Source organism: Harmonia axyridis, chromosome 2 (assembly GCF_914767665.1).
Source record: "Harmonia axyridis chromosome 2, icHarAxyr1.1, whole genome shotgun sequence".
Lineage (NCBI taxonomy): Eukaryota > Metazoa > Arthropoda > Insecta > Coleoptera > Coccinellidae > Harmonia > Harmonia axyridis.
Genome location: NC_059502.1, coordinates 11,551,959 through 11,578,480, shown reverse-complemented (window position 1 = coordinate 11,578,480; position 26,522 = coordinate 11,551,959). Strand labels below are relative to the sequence as shown.

Sequence of the window (26,522 nt, the reverse complement as noted above, 5' to 3'; positions counted from 1 at the left end):
CTGCATAATCGATGGATAGCTTCAAATCAAGTAGATTCACTCTTCTTAATTCTTTTTCAAGAAACTCAAGAAACCATGCTGGAGTTTGACGTTGCAATCTACCAACTTTTACATTTTCCACAATATCGTTGAATTTTTTACAAGTGAATTATTATTATTATTATGATTGAATACAGAGTAGAGGCTTTCAATCCTAAAAAACTACTCATATACATGCACATCATTGAAGAAATAACTGAATAACAGAAGCAATATACTGAAACTAAAAAAAAAAAATAACAGAAATTAAAAATCCCAGAGAGTAAAGAACACAACAAAATTTAATTAACACCGACACATATCCCACATATTTATAACATCAAATTAGCTTGAATTGCTGAAGTGAAATTAAATGATAATAATATTATTTATTTTAGCATGAACATATATAAAGGGTGTTTTTTTAGAGCTATAGAACTTTAAATTACAATAAAACAACGATGGATTATTCGATTGACATGAATTTTATTTATCCGCAAGATAATCTTGTGGAATTACATTTTAATAGTTATTTATAATACAAGTGCAGAAGGCATTGATATTCTTCCACGAGTTCAAAATTCAAAAACGAGTCACGAAGTGGCGAGTTTTGGAATGAACGAGTGGTAGAATGAGCCTTCTGTACGAGTATTATACATTATTTTCTCTAATTCATTGCATTTTCATTGAAACTAATGAAATATTTCCATAAATATATTTTAGTGATTTTCGCATTGAAAAATGTTGGTTGGCAGAACTGATTTCTTTAAGGCAAATTGATGAATTGACAGATAAAGCCGTGAAGTTCGGAGTACCAACATAGAATAATAAAATATAACCATGAAAACTGTGCGTTTCTGATATATTCTCGCACGATTTTGTTCTACAAGATGTGGAAGAATGAACGGAATAACCACAGAATTAGAGAAATATGATTTCTGGCATATGACCGCCACGGCTGGCTCGGATGTAGTCCAATCTGGACGTCCAATTTTCGATGACTTTTTCCAACATTTGTGGCCGTATATCGGCAATAACACGGCGAATGTTGTCTTCCAAATGGTCAAGGGTTTGTGGCATATCCGCATAGACCAATGACTTTACATAGCCCCACAAAAAGTAGTCTAGCGGTGTTCAATCACAAGATCTTGGAGGCCAATTCACAGGTCCAAAACGTGAAATTAGGCGGTCACCAAACGTGTCTTTCAATAAATCGATTGTGGCACGAGCTGTGTGACATGTTGCGCCGTCTTGTTGGAACCACAGCTCCTGGACATCATGGTTGTTCAATTCAGGTATGAAAAAGCTAGTAATCATGGCTCTATACCGATCACTATTGACTGTAACGTTCTGGCCATCATCGTTTTTGAAGAAGTACGGACCAATGATTCCACCAGCCCATAAAGCGCACCAAACAGTCAGTTTTTCTGGAAGTAACGGTGTTTCGACATACACTTGAGGATTAGCTTCACTCCAAATGCGGCAATTTTGTTTGTTGACGTAGCCATTCAACAAGAAGTGCGCTTCATCGCTAAACAAAATAAAATGGACGTATGCGCGATACGTATTCCGCACAGAACCATTATTTTCGAAATAAAATTGCACTATTTGCAAGCATTGTTCAGGCGTGAGTGTATTCATGATAAATTGCCAAACCAAACTTAGAATAAATCACTTGACAGCTGTTAAATCGGTCGCCATCTTGAACAGTAACGCCAACTTAAAGTTATATACCTCGAAAAAAAACACCCGTTACAAACATACACACAAACAAATCAATACATACATAAATAAAATTCTATGAATAATTATGAGTTTATCTTCTTTCCATCATTTTCAATTGTTCCCGGTAATTCATGATAGAATGCAGCTGAATATCGAGGGAACAGATGTATTAGCATTTTTATACGTTTATACTCTCGTTAGACTATACTTGTTCGTGTTTTTGCCGATGTTTGTGCCTATAGTCATTTTGCTATTCGAGACAGAAACAATTCTAACAAATTTAATATCATGAACTAAAGAAAGCCGACTTTATTTTATATAATATCATGTATTTAAATAATCATTTCAGATATTTGCATCAAGTAGGGACCGAATCCATCTATTAAAAACCTGAGAGATATGGAAATTCAGTAATTCAAATCCATTCATCTTCAGATATAATCAATGCCCAAACAGCGAGAGAGATAGAAAGAACATTTCCATCTTCAACCTCTTCACACCTTTTAGTGATGATGGGGAACACTCAAAGAAGCAATAAAATGGAAGAGGCTGGACCCTGGTGATGCCCAACACTCACGATACACTTAGCAGTGTCAAGAGAACCTCGCCCCCATCTTTTGTTTCTTATGCCGCGTTTTGAAGGTGAGAATATTTCAAGATTTAAGTATTACGAATCATATAACATTTATAGCCGGCTTCACATGCCGTGAATTTTATTAGAAAAACTCAAAAAACTACAATCGAATTGAAAAATGAAAAATTATTTGAGTAGTATAGGTATAGGTATTGTTAAACAATACAAAAATTTATCCGGATATTCATCACCATTCTGACTACTCAAGAACAGTCATCAATATATGGGGTACCATTAAAAGCATTGTTCTTTGGTATTATTACATTTGGTTAATTATACAATGTGCAATTTTTACATTTACATTTATTCGAAAATTTTTACAGATCGCCTTAGCTATCTAGAATCAAAAAATGTTTATGAATCCTATTCTATATCAAATTTGAATAGTGTTCCTTTCAAAAGAATGCGAACGTTATATTCGAAATGTTCCGTATGAATTTTTTCTTGTCATAACAAAGAGATTTATTCATAATCATAAATTATAGCCTATACTTTGGCAGACCAATGTTGACAAGGTGGGATTGGAAGGGACAAATCAAGAAATCAAGTGTAATCCTGCATGATTTTCATTTAATATGATGACATCCACTGAAAACGATATGTATGAATTTCTCTTAAATTACATACTCCTTCAATATTCAGGTTTATGGGCTATGAAAGAGTATTCTAGAAATGACGCGTATCACATTAACTCGATTTTTGTTTTAATTTTTTCAATATTTTTGGATATTTCGTGTATGTTACTCCATTTGCAGAATGTTTCAGTCTATTTGGAAACATCTTCACCCTATTTGACCTTTTCATCTATCAAGCTTATGGGATGCGTGAAGCTGATAATGTTCAAGAAACGAGGAACTAGTTTGTGCAATAATAAAATCTTTGAATTCGAATAGTTTCAGAGGCAAAACTAAGCGAGAAAGAAAGATGATGGAAACTTCATTTTATTCACATAAAATTGCGTTCAGGACCTTCTTCAGTGATTGTTCAATCTCTTGTTCACTGTTTGTTATTCTGCCTTTGTTATTGGCACAAGGAAAAATACTACCCTTCGATTATTGGTTTCCTAACAGTTATGAATGCACACTTTGGTACATCATAACTTACGTTCGCCAATCGTTGTCATTGATACTTTTTCAGCAGGAATTATGACTGCTTTCAGTTGTCAATGTGAGATTTTATCCGATAGAATGATGAGTCTGGACGAAAGGATTATGGATTTCGATAGGTTCTTTCGAAGGAATGCTCAACATCATGCAGAAATTCTTATGTGAGTGTGATCTGGAACACAGGGTATAATTGGACCAAATGTAAGAACAAAGAATAATGCTTTCAATAGTATTTCAAATTAATCAGATCTTGATTACTCAGAATTGTGATGATTATCCAGAATAACGTTTTGTAATGTTTGCCCATGGAGTCACTGAAGAACAAATGAGAGTTTTCAGGGACCTCTAGCGTCAAAACTAACCTATAGAAAAACTTATGGCTATGGAACTTTTTGTTTGGAATGACTTGGAGTAAAACATATCAAAAATGCAGCAAATTTGACTTTCTCTAACAAAGTGAGAGCGGTAGCTTTTATTTTTAACCGAATGTTCTAGCGCCCAAAAGAATTTCAATTTGAGTAACCATATTCTCAAACTCCGCAGCAAAATATTTTTATACATTTTTTTTTAAGGAAGTTGAGTTATTATGTGGTTCGAGAGAAAATAACAAACCATAGTGTTTCAGTACTGATTCCCATACAACTAACTTCTAAAAAATAATTAACCATTGTCTAAAATTTGCATTATTGTTCTATTTCCGGTAGAAATACTACGAAACATCATATCTCCAGTTATTTGAATAAGGAAGAGTTGTATCTCAGCATCAATTAAGTATCCGTATTTCTCTGTGTTAGTCAACCTTTATGTGTCATTCATAAACTAAATTAATTAGTTCAGCTAACTACGTACTCACGCTTGCTCGTCCTAATTCCGAGTCATAATAAAAAATTTATCTCATTTCCTTTGAAGCAATGTGTTATGTGTGTTACACCATGATTAGAACTTACGCAGTTCATTCAGTAGGATGACGCAGTTAAATTAAAAACTATAAAAATGCAAAAAACATTACGGGTTATGGGAGAGAACAAAAAGACAGTGACTATTCTTGTTCTTTTATTGGATTCATGGCCTACATTAGCATTGGATCAGTAACAGGCATTCTTTTTGCATTATGGTATTATGTTTCATCAAGCACAGTATGTTCCAGGTATTGCGCACTAATTTGCACAACAATAATCAAAATTATTTTATCCAATGATTCATTTTCAAAATGCACCTTATGCAAGATTTGAAACTAGGAAATTAATACTTCAAGATTGTATACAAAATTATTTTCGAGCTAATTCTTTGTTTCCTTTGTTTTCAGAATGTGGAATTGATGGATCGTTTTCTCAATCAATATTAACACCTATAAACTGCTTGCTAATTTTTGTACAAAGTAAAGGATAGTTTTTTCTGCAATACAGTCAAGGCCTGTGACACACAGAACGAACGTTTCAGGCACCACTTTTTAGGGACGGCAATTCGGCCCAGTTCGTTGGTCACTTTTTCATATTAAATTCTTGATTCTTAAAAACAACCTAACGCCCCGCTGTGTTTGTCAACATTCCCTGCAATAAAAATCTCCAATTCGCCTTTACTAAGCCGCCTGTGTAATAAACAACACATGGCTGTCTAACCATTATAAACAGAATCCCTATTACCCTCATTGAAAGGGGGATAAAATCATTATGTATATCACAAAAACGAAAAACAAGACTACCTTCGCTTTTGAATCATTTGGAATGGAATGATGATTCAACTTATGGTAAATGCTTACGATTCGAAAACTAGTTACTGTTAAATTTCAAATTTTTTCAGCTTGTTTGATGTTAAATGCTCTTTCAGCAGGGGCGCCGAAAAATTCTTCTCTTCAGGTGCCAAAATTACTCGCGCCGGCCCTGAATACAGTAATCATAAATTCTAAAGATGCACAAAATCTTTCCCTTATATATCTTGAAGAATCGGCTGATATCGAACTGTCAGAACATTTTCTGCACCACCGTTATTATTAGCCCCTAAATCCATTATGTCATGTTTTCGTTGGGTGAACCTGTGTATCATTTCAAAAGATGACATTTGTTCACCATCGGAAGGTAATAATTTGGCTTCAGAAGAAGTATAATAAGGGTATTCTTCACTCGACCCAAATACGTGTTATGATTACACGATTGCATAACAGATATAGATGATATTCACTGTCAGGCAATTTCATTTCGCCTCTAGGTTTCACTTATGTAGGCCTTCCAACACATCTGGTCAATGTTACCGATGCTACCATACTGTGAATTGCCCTTTTGATTTGGCTGAATGCTAAAAAATTCAAATGAGTTTGTACTCGGTAAATATTTTTCAATATGAATATTGTATCATTAAATTTTGGAATTTCTTCATTTTTGTTATATACATTCGTCCAGAAATATAACTATTTGAACATGGGAAAAACTATTATATCAAGAAAGAAAAAATTAAATCAATCAAAACTGTAAGTTGAAAAAAATAGTAAATATATCAAATGAATAAAGACTCTAATAATTTTGTCGTTGCTGAGTATAAGGCATATAAAAATGACGGTTCATTATTAATCAAATAATTGATAAAGAATAATGCAATAATTTAATATTTGAAACAAATTGCTTTTATCGATGTTCCTCATCACTGCTAGAAATGCACAGACTCAAGTCTGAAAGGTACATGATAAATCGAAAATGATCACAATTGGCAGGAGGCAAAGTACCAAAACGATTATAACACGTCGTCACTTATGAATACGCAGTAACTAAGAAAAATTCACGGATTTTATTGGTTCATTAAAACAGAGATGCTTAGATAGCTTCCTTATCTCACTTAAACCAGTAAAACTTTCAGACAAAACGAGAGATTTTTGCCTATACTTTATTTTGAGAGATCACTAGAGTTTCAGATGGCGCATACATCGTTTATATTTGACATTTCTCGTGATTCTCGACTTTCGTGACCATAGAGTAATAAACATAGATAGAGGAAGTATACGCAATTTTTACATGTCCCCAACATGGTTAGATTACGTTGTCGGATTGTGATACATATTCAAATCCACAATTTTACTATATCGTTAGGAATGTATATTATATTGAATGAAATATATTTATTTGAGTTTATTTGAATATGCAAATTGAATATTTGGAATCCGATATTTTTCTTAATTGTCGAATTTATAATGAGCAGAATATTTATTATTTTCTATATCTACCTGTTGAAATCCAAAGTTTGGCAACTTTGGCTCTCCTAGTGTCATCGGTTGTTTCACATCGATTGGCTCGCTTGAAGTTTATTTCATGAATTTCTGATATATTTAGGTATTTATTTCGATATATTTTGGGTTAATATAAAACGTTGATTCACTATGGGACATAAGAAGTGAGTTCTTTGTGGAGAAACTCGCGAATTGAGTGAAATATCATATCACCGATATGTTTTCATTTCAGCGCGCTTCATGTCAAATTTGATAGTTCATGTTGGGGGACAAAATTTGCTTACTGAAAATGACATATGCTCCCTCTATCTATGTTTGTCCTGTAAACTGAAGGAATAAAGACCTTTATTATTATATCGTACAAAGGAAGAAGACTTGATGTCGATGTTTTTTAAAATTTTGATTCAGCACATTTCGAACTTCAACCGTGGAAGGATCTAGGTGTTAGCAAAGACCAAGTTTCAGTATGGAAAAAACCAGAAGATCCGTTTGAGACTCAAACGTGTAGCGTGAGGCGAACGGTCACGACCAGAAATTTGAGTAGGCTGCGTCTCAACCGCAGAATATTTCCTGGGCACGGGCGCGGACAATAGATGGCCTTATGCAAATGATTGTTTAACCGGCTGAAAAGCGCTGCAATCGGTCGTTCACTGCATGCAAATGCCCGATTATGCCGACCTGACAATACCTCGAGCTGCCTCAAGACTCGATCTTATTAAGGTGTACCAACTTATGGCGTCTCATATTCTCCATTCAGTTACTCACGGTGTTAAAAATATTTTCTATGGAGACGTTGGGATTTGTGGCGGTATTGAATTCTATGGTCCGGTGCCTTATGGGAGGAAAACAGTTTGAATTTTGCACAGAGGTTTTCTTCCTACTCACAGTATATTTCACTCTGTGTTCAGTATACTACAGTACAGGGTGGGCAAATTTCGATGTTTTAGCACTACAACTTTTAAACCAGATGAGATAGACAAAATCTGATACCCCATTCTCGGTCTCTTTTTGTGAGAAACTAACAAGGGTAGTATTCATTTTTGGCCACCTTCTTTTGTTTTCGAGTTATAAGCGAAAATTGGAAAAATGGCGATATCGAAAAACATTTACATCTCCGCTAATATTGATGATACAGCTCTAAAATTAAAACATTAAAGAGGCACTTTTTCACGTAGAATTCAGTGGCGTGCTCGTATTTTCAAAAGGGTCTTTATTTACGAAGCTATGACCCAAAGTTATGTTTTTTCAAATGGGAACACTAAATTTTTGTGCCATTTTCTGAAAGCTCAATTTTTCCTGATTTCAAAAATATATAACATTGTATGATTCGGATCAATATAAATAACAGAAAATGGTTAAAAACCTTTTTTTACTTAAGAGTCTCAATATTTCTATGGTTTCAACAGTTGATGAGCACAGCAAAATTGAGATTTCTATAACAAGAGCAGTGTCCTTCCGTCAATCTGATTATTTCTATGCTTTTCACTCATTTCTACAAAATTCGAATCTATATTTATTTAATACAAATAGTTTCGAAAAGATAAACGAACTTGGAAAAAGTTTCTTAGGTAGCTTTTTATTTATTTTATTCATATATATTCAGAATATGAATGGGGTATCAGATTTTGTCTATCTCATCTGGTTTAAAAGTTGTAGTGCTAAAACATCGAAATTTGCCCACCCTGTACACTGGTAGACACGGCTTGACTTGAAATGAAGTCAAGTAGTAGTTTTTCAATATCAAGTCAAGTATTTATATGTCAAGTACTTGAAAAATCGAGGCAGTATACTTTCGACGCTTACAGTTTCAAATGGATAAGCTTGCTCAGCCTACCTACGTACAATATCAATAAAGGAAAAGCCAAATCAAAGATGTCGTCGAAATATTTGGAGACATTCATTTTGACAAAATGAAATAGGCTCTACAATCAGAGTAATAAACATAGATAGTGGGAGCATACGTCATTTTTAAAAAGCAAATTTTGTCCCCAACATGAATTATCAAATATGAAAGAAGCGCAGAAAGAAAACATATCAGTGATACGATATTTCACTCAATTTGCGAGTTTCTCCACAAAGAACGCACTTCTTATGTCCCATAGTGAATCAACGTTTCATATTAACTCAAAATATATCGAAATAAATACTTAAATATATGAGAAATGTCAGCATGTGTTATTTCAGCAGGTAGATGCAGAAAATAATAAATATTCTGCTTATTATATACTTGAAAATCAGAAAAAATATCGGATTCCTAATATTCAAATTTCCATATTTAATAGGGTTATCGAAAACCAGTATTTCTTTTTTATTAGTTAGATAACTGAAAAAACTGAATATTATTCCTTCTCGTACCTTTCTTCAGATTTTTTTAGGAAATGATCCATACTGGCTAGATTAGCTGCTTGCCGAAATAGCTCCTTATCAGATTAATACATTTAAAAAAAAAATTGTGAATAAATAATAGCTGAAACAATTAAATGAGAATGAACAATATTAGTGAGTTATTGTTTTAACACGTTGCTTGCTATGGAAAATCATAGATTATGACATAGAAATAAAATTACTGATCGCTGGATGCCATTCATGACTTTTGAAAGATGTCAAGTTCTCTATGAAAATACGATAATCTTCGTATATGAGTAATATCATAAGGGCATCTTATTTTTTCGAAAAAAATTGAGAGAACACGTTGCTGGGTAAAATTAAAAAAAAAACATGAGTGCTGGTGGCCGAGCCGAAGACGAGGATTTTTGCACATGCACGAATGCTTTTTGTTGAAAAATATTACTTTGCATTATGCTTTTTCGATTTTTTCACAGGAAAAATTAAATTCCCGAATTCACAAGACAATTCAATAAGACTTCAGAGTAATAAACATAGAAAGAAGGAGCATATGTCACTTTCAGTAAGCAAATTTTGTCCCCAACATGAACTATCAAATTTGACATAAAGCGCGTAGAAATGAAAACATATCAGTGATACGATATTTCATTTTATTCGCGAGTTTCTTCAAAAAGACCACACTTCCTATGTCCCATAGTCAATATTTCATATCAACTCAAAATATATTGATATGAGTGCCTCAATATATTAGAAATTCAAAAAACAAACTTCAAACGCGCCAAACGACGTGAAACAACGGATGACTCTAGGAGAGCAATAGTTGCCATACCTTGGATTTCAGCAGGTAGATTCAGAAAATAATAAATATTCTGCTTACTATAAATTCGACAATTAGTAAAAATATCGGATTCCAAATATTCAAATGTCCATATTTAATCGGGAATCACTCAAATAAATATATTTCATTCAATTTAATATACATTCCTAACGATATAGTAAACTTGTGGATTTGAATATTGTATATCACAATACGACAACGTAATCTAACCATGTTGAAGACAGGTAGAAATTGCGTATACTTCCTCTATCTATAGAAACATATTCTGAATTCTCTCAAATAAATGGAAATGCCAGCATATATGAAAAATTATCGTCAATCTGCTCAGATGTCTGCAAACTTTGTTATCAATTTCAATATAATCGAAATGAGGTACAGTTCGATTCGATATCTCAACTCGTCAAGATATTTCCATTTACTCTATACTTCTTCTAAGATTAGTGCAACATCATATAGTCTTCTCTCCAACGTATTCCAATGAATAATCCCTACTGACATATTCCAACTTCCTTGACTGCGTTTATGATGTAGTGAAATGAACAAAGCTGCCTTTCTTCAAGAATTCAACGAAAATTTCACGATTCGATTACATTCCGAGAAATAATTGGGAATATCCTCGAGGCTTATTACAACTACTCAAAAATTGTCTCAATCAACGAAACGTGAAATCTCATTACTGATGGATACGACAAATCTGGGCGGCATCACTAACCTGTAATTTTAGAGACCACTCACATTGAATTCTGGTCTTGAAACCGCTAAATTATCATCCTGATGTTCAGTTACCATAATCGGAATAGAAGCAGATAATATATTTTTTTCATAATGATTGGTACGGGGAGCAAGAAAGTAGGTGTATGTACCTGATCTCCTCTTGATTATTAAATATAGCTGATTCGACGAGAATCTACCAGTTTTTCTACAGTTATTCTCTTCAAAGGTATGTTATGCACATGTATCATGGAAGCTGTATTTTACACACCAGTACGCGCCATAGTCCACCGATCTATCTAGTCTGCAGATCTGGTTAAATCCTTCTTGAGTGTCTGACGAATATGGATCCAGGAAAAATTTTTTATTTTTTATTATATTTACAATAAAACAATAAAATGTTATTAAAAAAAAGTTTTTGATTTTTTTTATTGATTTCAGTATAAATAACTAATGTGTGTGTCACCTTTAATACTCGTATCATACAGAATTTTCATAATTTTGTCCAGGACTGGTTCATGAAATTTTCAGTTGAATTTGGTTTGTTGTTTGTCGTTTCATTGAGAACTAATCAGTTCTGAGCTGAAAAACTCACCAAATTCACAATATACTGAATAAATTACTAGAAAAGACATAAAAAATAACGCAAAATAAGCACTTTAAATCGATTTGAGAATTTCTTATCCTGTAAGATAGTATTATAATAAACCATCTTGAAAAATTGGCAATTTTTCTCCATTGTTGCGTGATTTTTTATGTTACATTGCCTCCGATCGGCTGTCAATATGCTAAACGCAAAGACCGGACACGATGCAGTCCAAACTATTGAGTTTCGTTGTGTAATTCAATAGGTTGAAGATGACCTGTGAGTCTCTGGTTTCAGGACAATTTTATTTCCGATAATATTACATCGAAAACTTAAGATGGATTTTAAGTGAACAAGATGATTTCAGATCATTGTTTCTCGAAGCGATCAATAAAGTATTGAATTTGTTCTGAAAATCCAAATATAGAATTCTACCATTCATCCATTGATGAATATACTAACTGACAAAGAAACTGCAACACCCAGAAGAGTTGTTTGAATTTTATTTTTTTTTTGTTAGTAAAACATATATAGTATAGCAAGGAGTAAATGATTGAATTCAGAGAAAAAAATCGTGAAGGTTTTTTCATATGAACAATTTTTTTGAATTTCACAACAAACCAGCTGTTCGAGGAAATCCAAAGTCGATGTTCTGTTGCAGAGTGCTAATTTGCACCCCATGAGTTTGCTCAAGCTGATTTTGAAGGAGGCTAGCGGTTGGAAAGCGTTGTCTCAACGAAGAAACTCTCAAGTAACGTTCTTGAATGGCAGTTGTTACCCGTGGTCTACCCTGTCCTGGTCTTCGGACATTCATACCTGTCTCTCTGAATCGCTGCAACATTCTGGACACACTTGTATGGGAAACTCCAAACCTTTCTGCAATTCTTGTGTATGTCCACCCTTCTTCTCGCAAAACTATCGCTTGGGCACATTCCTCTTGGGTCAAATTGCGTGTTTCGCGTTGCATAGCGATCGAGTGTAGAAAATCAAACGAAACAAAAACTATTGATCACTAGAATTGATCGAGAACAACTGATTTCAGAATGGAGCCAATACATTCAAAATCTGATAATCTCATCTTTTTTATTCCTGCTGGGAAAAAACATCTGTATTGAAGAAAAACGTTGAAAGTGGATAACATATGCATGCATAATTCTGATAAAAATAATTATCATTGAGAACACCTTCAGTTGTAGAATAAATTTGAGATTTTCATAATGTGCGTTAATTCTTTTGCGCAGTGTATGTTTTACCAAAAAAAAATTTGAAATTTAAACAGCTCCTTCTAGGTGTTGAAGTTTCTTTGTCAGTTAGTATATTCAGTAATAACTTGAACTACAACACTGAGTAATAATTTCTTAGTCATCTTTGTAGGTATACCACCACACATATGTGTTTCGATATCGGTAACAGGTGCTGCAGTATTTATATACATCGAAGTTTTTTTTATCTGTGCAAAAGCATAAATTTCCATTCGATTTCCAGATAGAATATTCGCCTTGAATGGTCATTACCTTTGCGAATTATAGGGTCTTTTCTTACTTTTTATCTGATGTCGTGACTGTCGAGTCTTTGCCTCCCAACTGATTGATTTGTTGTTTATCAATAAGGCTATCTAGAATCGTCAGCCGCCTAAGTTGGTCATCTGCCCAGTTTTAAACTTGTATTTATTTCTGCAACGACTTCTACTTCATGCCATAGAAATAACACCCGCTTGAGATTGTTTGCTAGGTGGGAAAGGAGAAACATTTAATCGTTGAAAAAAATACTGCGAATTTTGCACATAGGTCACATTATTTGCTTCGTCTAACGAAATATCATAAGTAAATGAAAAATAGCTGAAATCCTGCAGCTTATTCAAGCAGTGATTATGCATTCCCTTTAGATTCTGCATAATGATTTTGAAAAACTGACTAAATCATTTTTTCCAATTAAAAGAAAAGTTTCTTTGTTTCTAGATCACATATTGGTAACAATACGAAATGAGGAAAGCCCTGACAAAAAGCCAAGAGGTTTTAGCGGTTGTTCTTCCAGTTATTTTCCTCTTTCGATATACTCCGTGTCCGTAAAGTACGGAAGAAATTCATTTTTAGCTAAACAGACCTTTTTAAGAAATAATCCTGAAGCACGTCGATTTTTATTTTAATTTACCGCATTTTAAAATAATAATCTAATATACAGGATGAATTACTTCCGAATAATGACGTCACCGTCAATTTTTTTTTTTTAATGTAACACCCCCATTTTGTCTCAATTTTCCGATTACTCTAGCTGAGGTGATTCCAAAAATGTATCACAATCACATGTTCATTCCAATTGGTATAGGGTGGACAAAAATACAATTGTTTTGTGTGTGCTCATAAAGAAACGCGTAACGTTCTTTATTGGTTAAATTAACAATATTATCAAAAATACTTACTTTATTTTTGATATACAAATTATTGTATTATTAAATATTATAAATATTCTCAAACCAATGACTGATATCGGCATACCTTCCTCTTCAGAGTAGAATGAAGTTTTATTTCTATTAATATTAATCTTCTCGTTTTTTCAACATATGTACAGGGTGTTCCTTAACTGAGGGTACAAAAGAAAATGAGAGATTCCTTGGATAATATTAAGAAAAAAAGTTCCATAAACATAGGCCCGCAAACGCTTTGTTTTCAAGATACAGAGTGTTTCTTGAAGTGCACTTTTTTGAGGGGATTATGTACCAGAACTTATAATTAATTTATTCATCACTGCTATCTCAGAGTAATAAACATAGATAGAGGGAGCATATGTCATTTTCAGTAAGCAACTTTTGTCCCCTACATGAACTATCAAATTTGACATGAAGCGCGCGGAAGTGAAAAAATACCAGTGATACGATATTTCACTCAATTCGCGAGTTTCTCCACAAAGAACGCACTTCTTAGGTCCCATAGTGAATCAACGTTTCATATCAACCCAAAATATATTGAACTAAATACTTGAATATATCAGAAATTCAGAAAACAAACTTCAAGCGCGCCAAACGACGTGAAACAACCGACGACACTAGGAGAGCAAATGTTGGCAAACCTTGGATTTCAGCAGGTAGATACAGAAAATAATAAATATTGTGCTTAGCATAAATTTGACAATTAGGAAAAATATCGGATTCCAAATATTCAAATTTGCACATTTAATCGGGAATCACTGAAATAAATATATTTCATTCAATATAATATACATTCATAATGATACAGTAAAATTGTGGTTTTAAAATATACCACAATTTGACAATGTAATCTAACCATGTTGGGGACATGTAAAAATTGCGTATACTCCCTCTATCTATGATCATTACTCTATGGGATTCTATCTTATTCGATTCTGGGATTCTATACACCCCAAAACGGAAACTGTAAAAATTTCAGTGGAAAAACGTTTTTTTCGGCAACCATCTGGGAAGTGGTGACTTCCCGGACGCTTTTTCTTTGAGAAAGTAGCATTTCCTGGCCTAGTCCGGAAAGTACGTACTTCCCGGACTAGGCCGGAAAAGAATCATAGAATCAATAGCAACCGAGATAACGGCTGACAGTTCATATGAAATTAGTTGTCAAAAATTTGCATGTTTTTTGATCGTAATCGCAATAAAATATGGAAAGCAGCAGCAAGTAGAAAAGAATCACGTCGTTTGTGTCATTGTGAATATGAAAATCTTGGTAGGTATATTTTTAATAAATGCAGTTGATCATTTCTATAGCAACCGAGAAAACGGCTGGACAGTTCATATGAAATTAGTTGTCAACAATTTTCATGTTTTTTGATCGCAATCGCAATAAAATATAGAAAGCAGCAGCGATAGTGTTATTCTACATGGTTGCCGAAAAAATATTGTACGCAACACACCCGAAAATGGAATTTTGTCTGTTCGTCCAAAAAAACACTATTTTCCGGACTTGTTACGTAAATTACTATTCCTAGATGGATTCCCAGGTTTACATTTAAAATAATAAACGGAGTACATCTTTAATACAGCTCAACATGAGATAACAGCTGGTATGACTATCTACGTCAAATCGAAAATGGTACGTTCCTTGTTGCTTCTAAGGCACTCATCGCACGTACAAGTCTTTATATCAAGTTTCAACGGTCCGCTCTCGGAATTCTCCATTATCGGTCAGCGACAATATTCGGTACCACTTTTTTTCCAGATTAATTGTTGGCGCACATCTCAGCCAATTTTATCCTTATTCGGTTCCTTTTGTGACAGACGTATGGCCACTAGGGGGTCTCGAAGGACTTTCTGGAAAAAAAGTTCAGTGTAATGGTCGAGCATAGAATACGTAATGAGAATGTACAAAGTGAGCTCGGCTTGATATCATATCGAAATTCTGAAAAAAAAAGAAGTGGGTCGAGTAGGCTATGAACTTTAGAAGGGGATTGCTCAGCGTGAAACGTCTGAAAATTTAATTGTTTATTTTTCGATCCAAATGTTGATACGTGCTGGAATCCATCGAATTCAGCCTACTGGCTATTTGACCACTAAGTTTTTCTATCTAAGTATGAACCATAGAGTAATAAACATAGATAGAAGGGGTATATGTCATTTTTACATGTGCCCAACATGGTTAGATTACGTTGTCGGATTGAGATATATTTTCAAATCCACAATTTCACTATATCATTATGAATGTATATTATTTTAAATGAAATATATTTATTAGAGTGATTCCCGATTAAATATGCAAATTTGAATATTTGGAATCTGATATTTTCCTAATTGTCGAATTTATAATATCTAATCAGAATATTTATTATTTTCTGTATCTACCTGCTGAAATCCAAGGTTTGGCAACTTTTGCTTTCCTAGTGTCATCGGTTGTTTCACTTCACTCCAAATGCAGCAGTTTTGTTGGTTGACGTAGCCATTCAACCAGAAGTGCGCTTCATCGCTAAACAAAATTCGCGCGATACATATTCCGCACATAACCATTATTTTCGAAATAAAATTGCACTATTTACAAGCGTTGTTCAGGCGTAAGACATGATGAATTGTCAAACCAAACTGAGAATAAATCACTCGACAGCTGTTAAATCGGTCGCCATCTTGAACAGTAATGCCAACTTAAAGTTATATACCTGATATACCTCGAAAAAAAACACCCTTTATTTTGAATTAATATGAAACGTTGATTCACTATAGGACATAAGAAGTGCGTTCTTTGTGGAAAAACTCGCGAATTGAGTGAAATATCGTATCACTGATACGTTTTCATTTCCGCGCGCTTCTTGTCAAATTTGATTTTCATGTTGAAGACAAAATTTGCTTTGGGAAATGACATATGCTTCCTCTATCCATGTTTATATTACTCTGAGGTATCAACTTAAGCACTGACATTTATCGAAAGTAGAAAAATTCAACTTTTCAAATATACATTTATTATTATCATATTTTTTTACTCAAAACAGTGCTAAATGACATTGTGTTTAAAGTATTCCATATAACATAAGATGTTAGCCCCTAAAAACTATTAATTTCAATAGTTGTTGTGAATATAAAAATAACAGCTTTCAGTTTTTACTGCTACTCCAATAGTTAATGAAGCACGTATGTTACTTTTCTTCAGTAACGTACATAACCAAAATCTCCTTACAGGTTCTTGGAATATTTCCGTTAGATTATGTGACAAAGGAAGATCAACACGTGTATATGTTATACACATGGTTATAGCATCTTATTCTCCGAAATCAGACTAATAAGTTCATTTTTATTTGTCTGAAAAACCTGAAAATGCCATCTAGGGTAACAAGGTGACTTGGATAACTATACGACGTGAGTCCACACAGATGTTTCCAAGATCGGCTGAGATAACAGCAATAACTATGATGGAAATGTTTATGTCGGAGACATCTAATGTTTTTATGTGTTCGCGGCATGATTGCTGGCCTTATTATCGTAAATATCATAAAAAAAACTGGGGGTGAAACAGGTTGTTCTTGAAACTTATGATAAACATCTCCAAAAAAAAAAATACATTCTACCACTTTTTCAAATTCTTGAGCTTAACAATTGTAATTTCGTTATCGCCAAAATGAATCAAGGATTTGTTTCTAGTAGTTGAACGAATTTTTGGTCTAAGGGTCAATTTTCCCATTTTGTCAACATTCAAGTTGAGTATGAGTGTTATCGTATATTCAGACGGTTGGCCTATAGGAATTTTTTTGCACATGAGTTTTTTTGGCGTTTTGAAAGTTGAAAATGTTTTCTTATTATTATGAGGGTTATAGCCTTAGTATTGCATAAATCGAATTCAGATCAATTATGTATTATTATGCCATTCTTTTTATTGAATTATTCCATGTTAAATTCAGACAAATATTCTTATTTCTATGTTTCTGTTTATTTGAATCATAGTGTAGTGTTGTAAAGTCGGAGTTAAATAATCAAACAGTGGTGGCTCGTAAGATGTTTCAGATGTAGTGCTTAAAAAAATAGAATATATGCACTTTTTATATCTAGATGCTCATTAAACGAAAAATATAAAATAAATATAGGGTGTCTCATTGAAGGAACATCATTCTACTTTATATCTCTGAAACGGTAATTTATATGATCTGTTGTGAGTATCATATAAACCATAAACTTTCTCAAACAGAAACCAAGATAAAGAGAATTATTTGAAACAGTTATTTTCAAGAAACGCCCTGTAACTCGAGAGTGAATCAAGATATCTATGATCTACTTTCTGATATCTAATTATTCCAAAAAAAGAGATGGGGGTCCTTGAAAATGTTTTCTCTGAGTCTTATAGTTCCCGACATGATTTCAATGAGCATCGAATTTGTGAATTAAAATCCATCCAATAAGCGAAACAATACTAGTTTCTCGTTTCGGACATATCCTTTGGCCAGTATTCTGCCGACATTACTGAATATCACCAGAGGAAGTCCTCATTAACTGAAGTACATTGGCTTCCTCATTAAAATGCATTGTCTTGCGAAATATAAAAATTGTATAATGCTGAAAGTTTTCAAGCCAGATTATTCAAATCTTTTTTATTTATGAAAAATAGTTATTTACGTAACAAGTCCGGAAAATAGGGTTTTTTTGGACGAATAGACAAAATTCCAGGACGAGCGTAAGCGAGTCCTGGAAGTCTGTGAGTCCAAAAAAAACATTTTCGGGCGTGTTGCGTACAATATTTTTTCGGCAACCATGTAGAATAACACTATCGCTGCTGCTTTCCATATTTTATTGCGATTGCGATCAAAAAACATGCAAATTTTTGACAACTAATTTCATATGAACTGTCAGCCGTTATCTCGGTTGCTATATTTTCTATGATTCTTTTCCGGCCTAGTCCGGGAAGTACGTACTTTCCGGACTAGGCCGGGAAATGCTTCTTTCTCAGAGAAAAAGAGTCCGGGAAGTGAGCACTTCCCGGACGGTTGCCGAAAATAGTTATTTACGTAACAAGTCCGGAAAATAGGGTTTTTTTGGACGAATAGACAAAATTCCAGGACGAGCGTAAGCGAGTCCTGGAAGTCTGTGAGTCCAAAAAAACCATTTTCGGGCGTGTTGCGTACAATATTTTTTCGGCAACCATGTAAATAACACTATCGCTGCTGCTTTCCATATTTTATTGCGATTGCGATCAAAAAACATGCAAATTTTTGACAATTTCATATGAACTGTCAGCCGTTATCTCGGTTGCTATATTTTCTATGATTCTTTTCCGGCCTAGTCCGGGAAGTACGTACTTTCCGGACTAGGCCGGGAAATGCTTCTTTCTCAAAGAAAAAGAGTCCGGGAAGTGAGCACTTACCGGACGGTTGCCGAAAAACACATATATCTAAATACTTACTCCATTTACCAGACCAAATTTCAATTTTTGCGTATTTTTCTGATTTTTTTTTTAGTATCAGGAAACCAAATATATTTTCGAGGTTTCTAGTGGCAATAATCATTGATTAAAAATTCTAAATGTAGCATCTATCTCAAAAACTTGATCTGAAAGAAAAAATCTGAACGCTGTATCTGATACTACAACCAAAAATTTACCAGGAACAGTTGAAAAACCATGGGCACCAAAATATTTTGTGTTATAAATAACAGTGATTACAGATCGAATTAATACAACATTTCACTTAATAAGTCCGGGTCACAACCATCAAAAAAACATTTTCTCTTAAAAATTTTACCACTGTCTTCTAGGTATCAAAATGTGAAAACCTTACGAATTCTCAGATTCTAAAAGTTCAAAAATACTTCTCTGTAATTTAATATACCTAATTGTATATTTCAATATTCAATTCAATATAATCATGCATCCAAATAGAAAGAATTCATTAATATACATAGATTTCGAATGCAAAAATAAAAAATAAAAATATTAAAATGAGTAAAACATAATTACAAATGTTTCGGGAATGATTCACTCTGATGATAGCCGAATGCCAAAAATGCAAAACACCTGCATTTTTCGGTCCCAACTAGACGGAATCATCCGAAAGATAGACGCCAAATGAAGGGGTCTTGAGCCCTTGCATGTCAATTTCAAAATCGAGACGAAAACGTTATTCACCTACACCAATAATTTGAATCGAATTTGAATAAATGCCTTCTGGTGGGCGAGTTGAAATTTTTGCACGCGAATCCGATTATTTAAATATATCCGAATTCCAGAATTGAGTATTCCGACTATTCTTCTTGGAACGCCGCCGCGCAAATTAGCGACTTAGCATAAATACATACATAAATTATTGAAATCGTCGTTTGGCAAAGATGATGAGCAGCATTAATATCATGGAACTGCTTAAATTTTTGGCATGTCCAATCCGATTTGGAACTGCTTACAGAAGATATATTATTTTGTATAACTATACAGGGTGGCCATTTGAAAACGAAACAGACGAGATTACAGACGAAATAAAGTTTTTCGATAGAAATGCTCGGACAGGTCGATTTCTGTTTCGAGAGGGACAACTTAAGATGTAGGTTACGGACGCATAGCGCTTCAACCCTTGCTGCTACAACACCCACCCCCAATTTTTGAATAGGGAAGATGGGGTGAGTGATACCTCAATTTAAAGGTATTTTTATACTGATTTCAGCACAGTAATTGTTTTTTCATTTTATGCATTAGTTCTCGAAATATTCATGCGTTAGTTAGTTAGGAAGGAAGCCACAGTCATGGTTGTTTTGAAGCTCAAAATGTCGATTTTTCACAAAACACTACAAGTGCCATGAAAACACTACTTCATTTTCAAATACTTAGTTAAGAATATTTCGAGAACTAATGCATAAAACGAAAAAAAAAATTGCTGTGCTGAAATCAGTATAAAAATACCTTTCAAATGAGGTATCACTCACCCCATCTTCCCTATTCAAAATTTGGGGGTGAGGGTTGTAGTAGCAAGGGTTGAAGCGCTATGCGTCCGTAACCTACATCTTAAGTTGTCCCCCTCGAAACAGAAATCGACCTGTCCGAGCATTTCTATCGAAAAACTTTATTTCGTCTGTAATCTCGTCTGTTTCGTTTTCAAATGGCCACCCTGTATATTGTTGTAATGAATCTTTTTAGTAAAATCATGCTAGTTTCACTGGTAAAAGCCTTTCGTCTAGCTTAGACATCAGGATTAGAGATTTTTTTCAGGAGTAATCCTCATAGCTGAAGGTCGAAGTCTGCGTTTGAAGATCACTACCTACCACACTAAATCTAACCTGATGTTTTTAATTTAAGGTTAAGATTGTAACACTATCACAATTTCTGTCATATGGTTTTTGTGGAAACCTATGTCTATTGGAGAGTATCTTCTTTTTGATATAAGGTGTAGTAAAAGGAAATCCATTATTTTTTCATTATGATAAACAAAGCTTTAATAACCAAGTTGGAATGATCCGCTTTAGGATAAATATGCGCCATGAGTTTTTTTGCGTTTACTCGGGTGGTAGCCATTCATCGAGCTTCTTGTTGGGACCATCCTTATGCAAATGGTTCCAATCGAAACAGTGCTTACATGAAGGTCGGTCTCAACAATGTCCATGATTTCATCGACATGTTCAACAATTGGCCTTCCAGTGCTTGGTGCACCTTTGACATTGAAATCACCTGAACGTAATCGACGAATCCCAAATTTCGTGTGATTGGATGTTACAGTATCAGAACCATAAACGTTATTTACATTTTCAGCCGCCTGGCTTGCATTTTCGCCTTTATCAAAGGAAAACTGTAAAATATAGCGTATTTTCTCTTTGTTAGTGTCCATCATGACGCGCTCTCAAACTAAACTGAGTCAACTAATCACAAAACCGTCCAGAAAAAATTTTGTAGTACGAAACTTCATCTTTCTACATCTTCAGCAAGGTTGTAGTCAACTAGCTCGACATTTGGATGGTGACAGCGAATCTAGGATAGTTTTCCATTCTTGAACAGTGGATTTGTTGCTTTCTATACGAGCGACGACATATCATCTCAACAGCATTTGGATGTATAGTCCCATGCTGTCGATCCATATGTTAGTTGTGGTAAATTGCGGCAATTCTCAGTTTCGTATTTTGGTTCATTAGGAGATTTTGAAGATTGGAGAGTCAGCTCTTTACTGAGTTTGTTTTGTTCACTACGTATTTCATATGGATTTTCCATGTTAGTCTGTGTCATTTAGTGTTACACCTAGAAACTTGACTTAATTTTCCATTCACTTTTCTATCTATCCTTAGATTCAAGTTGATCTCAAGGCCCATTTTCCGTGAATAGCATGAATACGAGAATAGCATAGCTCTTTGTACCTTTTATTTGAATTTTCCATTCGATTAACCATTCTTCTACATGCTCTACTTCTGTATATGACGTATGTTCGTCGGTAGAGGTCATTATTGCTTCCAGCCAGAGATAAATAATTCTGACATCAAATTCTTCATCAGTGGGTCGACGCCAAGTAATCAAGATCAATTTCTGGTCAAAATGCAGAAAATGCACATATTTTCTCAAAATGATACACATCAACACGTGAAACAAGCTCACAAAATTGATTTAAATATAAAGGTCTAAAATAGTGCAATTGAACTGAATGAAATAATACAAGGTCAAACGATAAACTAATGATTCTGTGATAAATAAAGTCTTCAAAAGAAATGAACTGACCGAAGGTACTCTTTCAGGAATCTGTAGATAATAAAACAACGAAAGAGCGTGTGTTCAATGGAAATGTGATAGATTAAATCTTCATATTGTATTCAATGGTGAATGTTGACTATTGTCTGGTCCAGCTTGTTATTTCTGATTGACTCTAATTGCGAACAAGAACCCATAGAAACCTAAAACGGAAGGATAATATATTCAGGAGGGTATTTACTCAGTTGGCTTGGCTCTAGCAATTTCCATAAAAAAAGATTGACCCCTAAAGGGCCAGCCCTCAGCAAATATTTTAAGTAATGTATAAATATTTCGCATATTTCACTGAATTACTTTATGGTAACTTTGACATACATGTAATGGGTGTTTTTTTTCGAGGTATATAACTTTAAGTTGGCATTACTGTTCAAGATGGCGACCGATTTAACAGCTGTCCAGTAATTTATTCTCAGTTTGGTTTGGCAATTCATCATGAATAGACTCACGCCTGAACAACGCTTGCAAATAGTGCAATTTTATTTCTAAAATAATAGTTCTGTGCGGAATACGTATCGCGCACTACGTCCATTTCATTTTGTTTAGCGATGAAGCGCACTTCTGGTTGAATGGCTACGTCAACAAACAAAACTGCAGCATTTGGAGTGAAGCTAATCCTCAAGTGTATGTCGAAACACCGTTACAACCAGAAAAACTGACTGTTTGGTGCGCTTTATGGGCTGGTGGAATCATTGGTCCGTACTTCTTCAAAAAAGGTTGATGGCCAGAACGTTACAGTCAATGGTGATCGGTATAGAGCCATGATTACTAACTTTTTCATTCCTGAATTGAACAACCATGATGTCCAGGAGCTGTCGTTCCAACAAGACGGCGCAACATGTCACACAGCCCGTGTCACAATCGATTTATTGAAAGACACGTTTGGTGACCGCCTAATTTCACGTTTTGGACCTGTGAATTGGCCTCCAAGATCTTGTGATTTAACACCGCTAAACTACTTTCTGTGGGGCTATGTAAAGTCATTGGTCTATGCGGATAAGCCACAAACCCTTACCGGTGTGAAAGCAGCAAACCGAGATAGCAAACTTTGACCTTGAAATCCTCGTACGAGACTCAATGATTGGGCGGATTTCGATGCAAAAATACTTATTATTAAATGTGCCAAATTTGCGGTTTCTCGAAAACTATATATAGGATCGAATTCAAATTTGGAGGTGTCCTCCAGGAGCCATAGCGCCTAACAACTGCATATATGGCATTTACTTACACCTTAAGGGGGTCCTTGGGGGGCATCAAATGAGATAAAAAAATTCGGTTTCTCGAAAACTATACATAGGATCGAATTCAAATTTGGAGGTGTCCTCCAGGACCCATAGCGCCTGACAACTGCATATACGGCATTTACTTACACCTCAAGGGGGCCCATGGGGGGCATCAAATGAGATAAAAAAAATTCGGTTTCTCGAAAACTATACATAGGATCGAATTCAAATTTGGAGGTGTCATCCAGGACCCATAGCGCCTAAGAACTGAATAAACGGCATTTACTTACACCTCAAGGGGGCCCATGGGGGGCATCAAATGTGTCAAATTTGAGGTTTCTCGAAAACTATACATAGGATCGAATTCAAATTTGGAGGTGTCATCCAGGATCCATAGCGCCTAAGAACTACATAAACGGCATTCACTTACACCCCAAGGGGGCCCATGGGGGGCATCAAATGTGTCAAATTTGAGGTTTCTCGAAAACTATACATAGGATCGAATTCAAATTTGGAGGTGTCATCCAGGATCCATAGCGCCTAAGAACTACATAAACGGCATTCACTTACACCCCAAGGGGGCCCATGGGGGGCATCAAATGTGTCAAATTTGAGGTTTCTCGAAAACTATACATAGGATCGAATTCAAATTTGGAGGTGTCATCCAGGATCCATAGCGCCTAAGAACTACATAAACGGCATTCACTTACACCCCAAGGGGGCCCATGGGGGGCATCAAATGTGTCAAATTTGAGGTTTCTCGAAAACTATACATAGGATCGAATTCAAATTTGTAGGTGTTCTCCAGGAACCATAGCGCCTGACAACTGCATATATGGCATTTACTTACACCTTAAGGGGGTCCTTGGGGGGCATCAAATGAGATAAAAAAATTCGGTTTCTCGAAAACTATACATAGGATCGAATTCAAATTTGGAGGTGTCATCCAGGACCCATAGCGCCTAATAACTGCATATACGGCATTTACTTACACCTTAAGGGGGGCCATGGGGGGCATCAAATGTGTCAAATTTGAGGTTTCTCGAAAACTATACATAGGATCGAATTCAAATTTGGAGGTGTTCTCCAGGAACCATAGCGCCTGACAACTGCATATATGGCATTTACTTACACCTTAAGGGGGTCCTTGGGGGGCATCAAATGAGATAAAAAAATTCGGTTTCTCGAAAACTATACATAGGATCGAATTCAAATTTGGAGGTGTCATCCAGGACCCATAGCGCCTAAGAACTGAATAAACGGCATTTACTTACACCTCAAGGGGGCCCATGGGGGGCATCAAATGTGTCAAATTTGAGGTTTCTCGAAAACTATACATAGGATCGAATTCAAATTTGGAGGTGTTCTCCAGGAACCATAGCGCCTGACAACTGCATATATGGCATTTACTTACACCTCAAGGGGGCCCATGGGGGGCATCAAATGTGTCAAATTTGAGGTTTCTCGAAAACTATACATAGGATCGAATTCAAATTTGGAGGTGTCCTCCAGGACCCATAGCGCCTGACAACTGCATATACGGCATTTACTTACACCTCAAGGGGGCCCATGGGGGGCATCAAATGAGATAAAAAAATTCGGTTTCTCGAAAACTATACATAGGATCGAATTCAAATTTGGAGGTGTCATCCAGGACCCATAGCGCCTAAGAACTGAATAAACGGCATTTACTTACACCTCAAGGGGGCCCATGGGGGGCATCAAATGTGTCAAATTTGAGGTTTCTCGAAAACTATACATAGGATCGAATTCAAATTTGGAGGTGTCATCCAGGATCCATAGCGCCTAAGAACTACATAAACGGCATTCACTTACACCGCAAGGGGGCCCATGGGGGGCATCAAATGTGTCAAATTTGAGGTTTCTCGAAAACTATACATAGGATCGAATTCAAATTTGGAGGTGTCATCCAGGATCCATAGCGCCTAAGAACTACATAAACGGCATTCACTTACACCCCAAGGGGGCCCATGGGGGGCATCAAATGTGTCAAATTTGAGGTTTCTCGAAAACTATACATAGGATCGAATTCAAATTTGGAGGTGTCATCCAGGATCCATAGCGCCTAAGAACTACATAAACGGCATTCACTTACACCCCAAGGGGGCCCATGGGGGGCATCAAATGTGTCAAATTTGAGGTTTCTCGAAAACTATACATAGGATCAAATTCAAATTTGGAGGTGTCATCCAGGACCCATAGCGCCTAATAACTGCATATACGGCATTTACTTACACCTTAAGGGGGGCCATGGGGGGCATCAAATGTGTCAAATTTGAGGTTTCTCGAAAACTATACATAGGATCGAATTCAAATTTGTAGGTGTTCTCCAGGAACCATAGCGCCTGACAACTGCATATATGGCATTTACTTACACCTTAAGGGGGTCCTTGGGGGGCATCAAATGAGATAAAAAAATTCGGTTTCTCGAAAACTATACATACGATCGAATTCAAATTTGGAGGTGTCATCCAGGACCCATAGCGCCTAATAACTGCATATACGGCATTTACTTACACCTTAAGGGAAGCCATGGGGAGCATCAAATGTGTCAAATTTGAGGTTACTCGAAAACTATACATAGGATCGAATTCAAATTTGGAGGTGTTCTCCAGGAACCATAGCGCCTGACAACTGCATATATGGCATTTACTTACACCTTAAGGGGGTCCTTGGGGGGCATCAAATGAGATAAAAAAATTCGGTTTCTCGAAAACTATACATAGGATCGTATTCAAATTTGGAGGTGTCCTCCAGGACCCATAGCGCCTAATAACTGCATATACGGCATTTACTTACACCTCAAGGGGGCCATGGGGGGCATCAAATGTGTCAAATTTGAGGTTTCTCGAAAACTATACATAGGATCAAATTCAAATTTGGAGGTGTCATCCAGGACCCATAGCGCCTAAGAACTGCATAAACGGCATTCACTTACACCTCAAGGGGGCCCATG

At 35.4% G+C, this 26,522-nt stretch overlaps 1 protein-coding gene across 3 annotated transcripts in view; it reads left to right on the top strand.

Moving 5' to 3' along the window:
- The window catches only part of LOC123673021 (protein APCDD1-like), a 65,487-nt gene that overhangs the window by 6,355 nt on the left and 32,610 nt on the right, over positions 1 to 26,522 (top strand). For 2 of the 3 annotated variants that reach the window (XM_045607413.1, XM_045607415.1), the window contains exon 2: positions 2,179 to 2,385. In XM_045607413.1, coding sequence (XP_045463369.1) covers positions 2,370 to 2,385 — 16 coding nt within the window. In that variant the 5' untranslated portion in view covers positions 2,179 to 2,369. Of the gene's footprint in view, positions 1 to 2,092; positions 2,386 to 26,522 lie in introns of all 3 variants that reach the window. The other variant, XM_045607414.1, reaches the window with a different exon arrangement.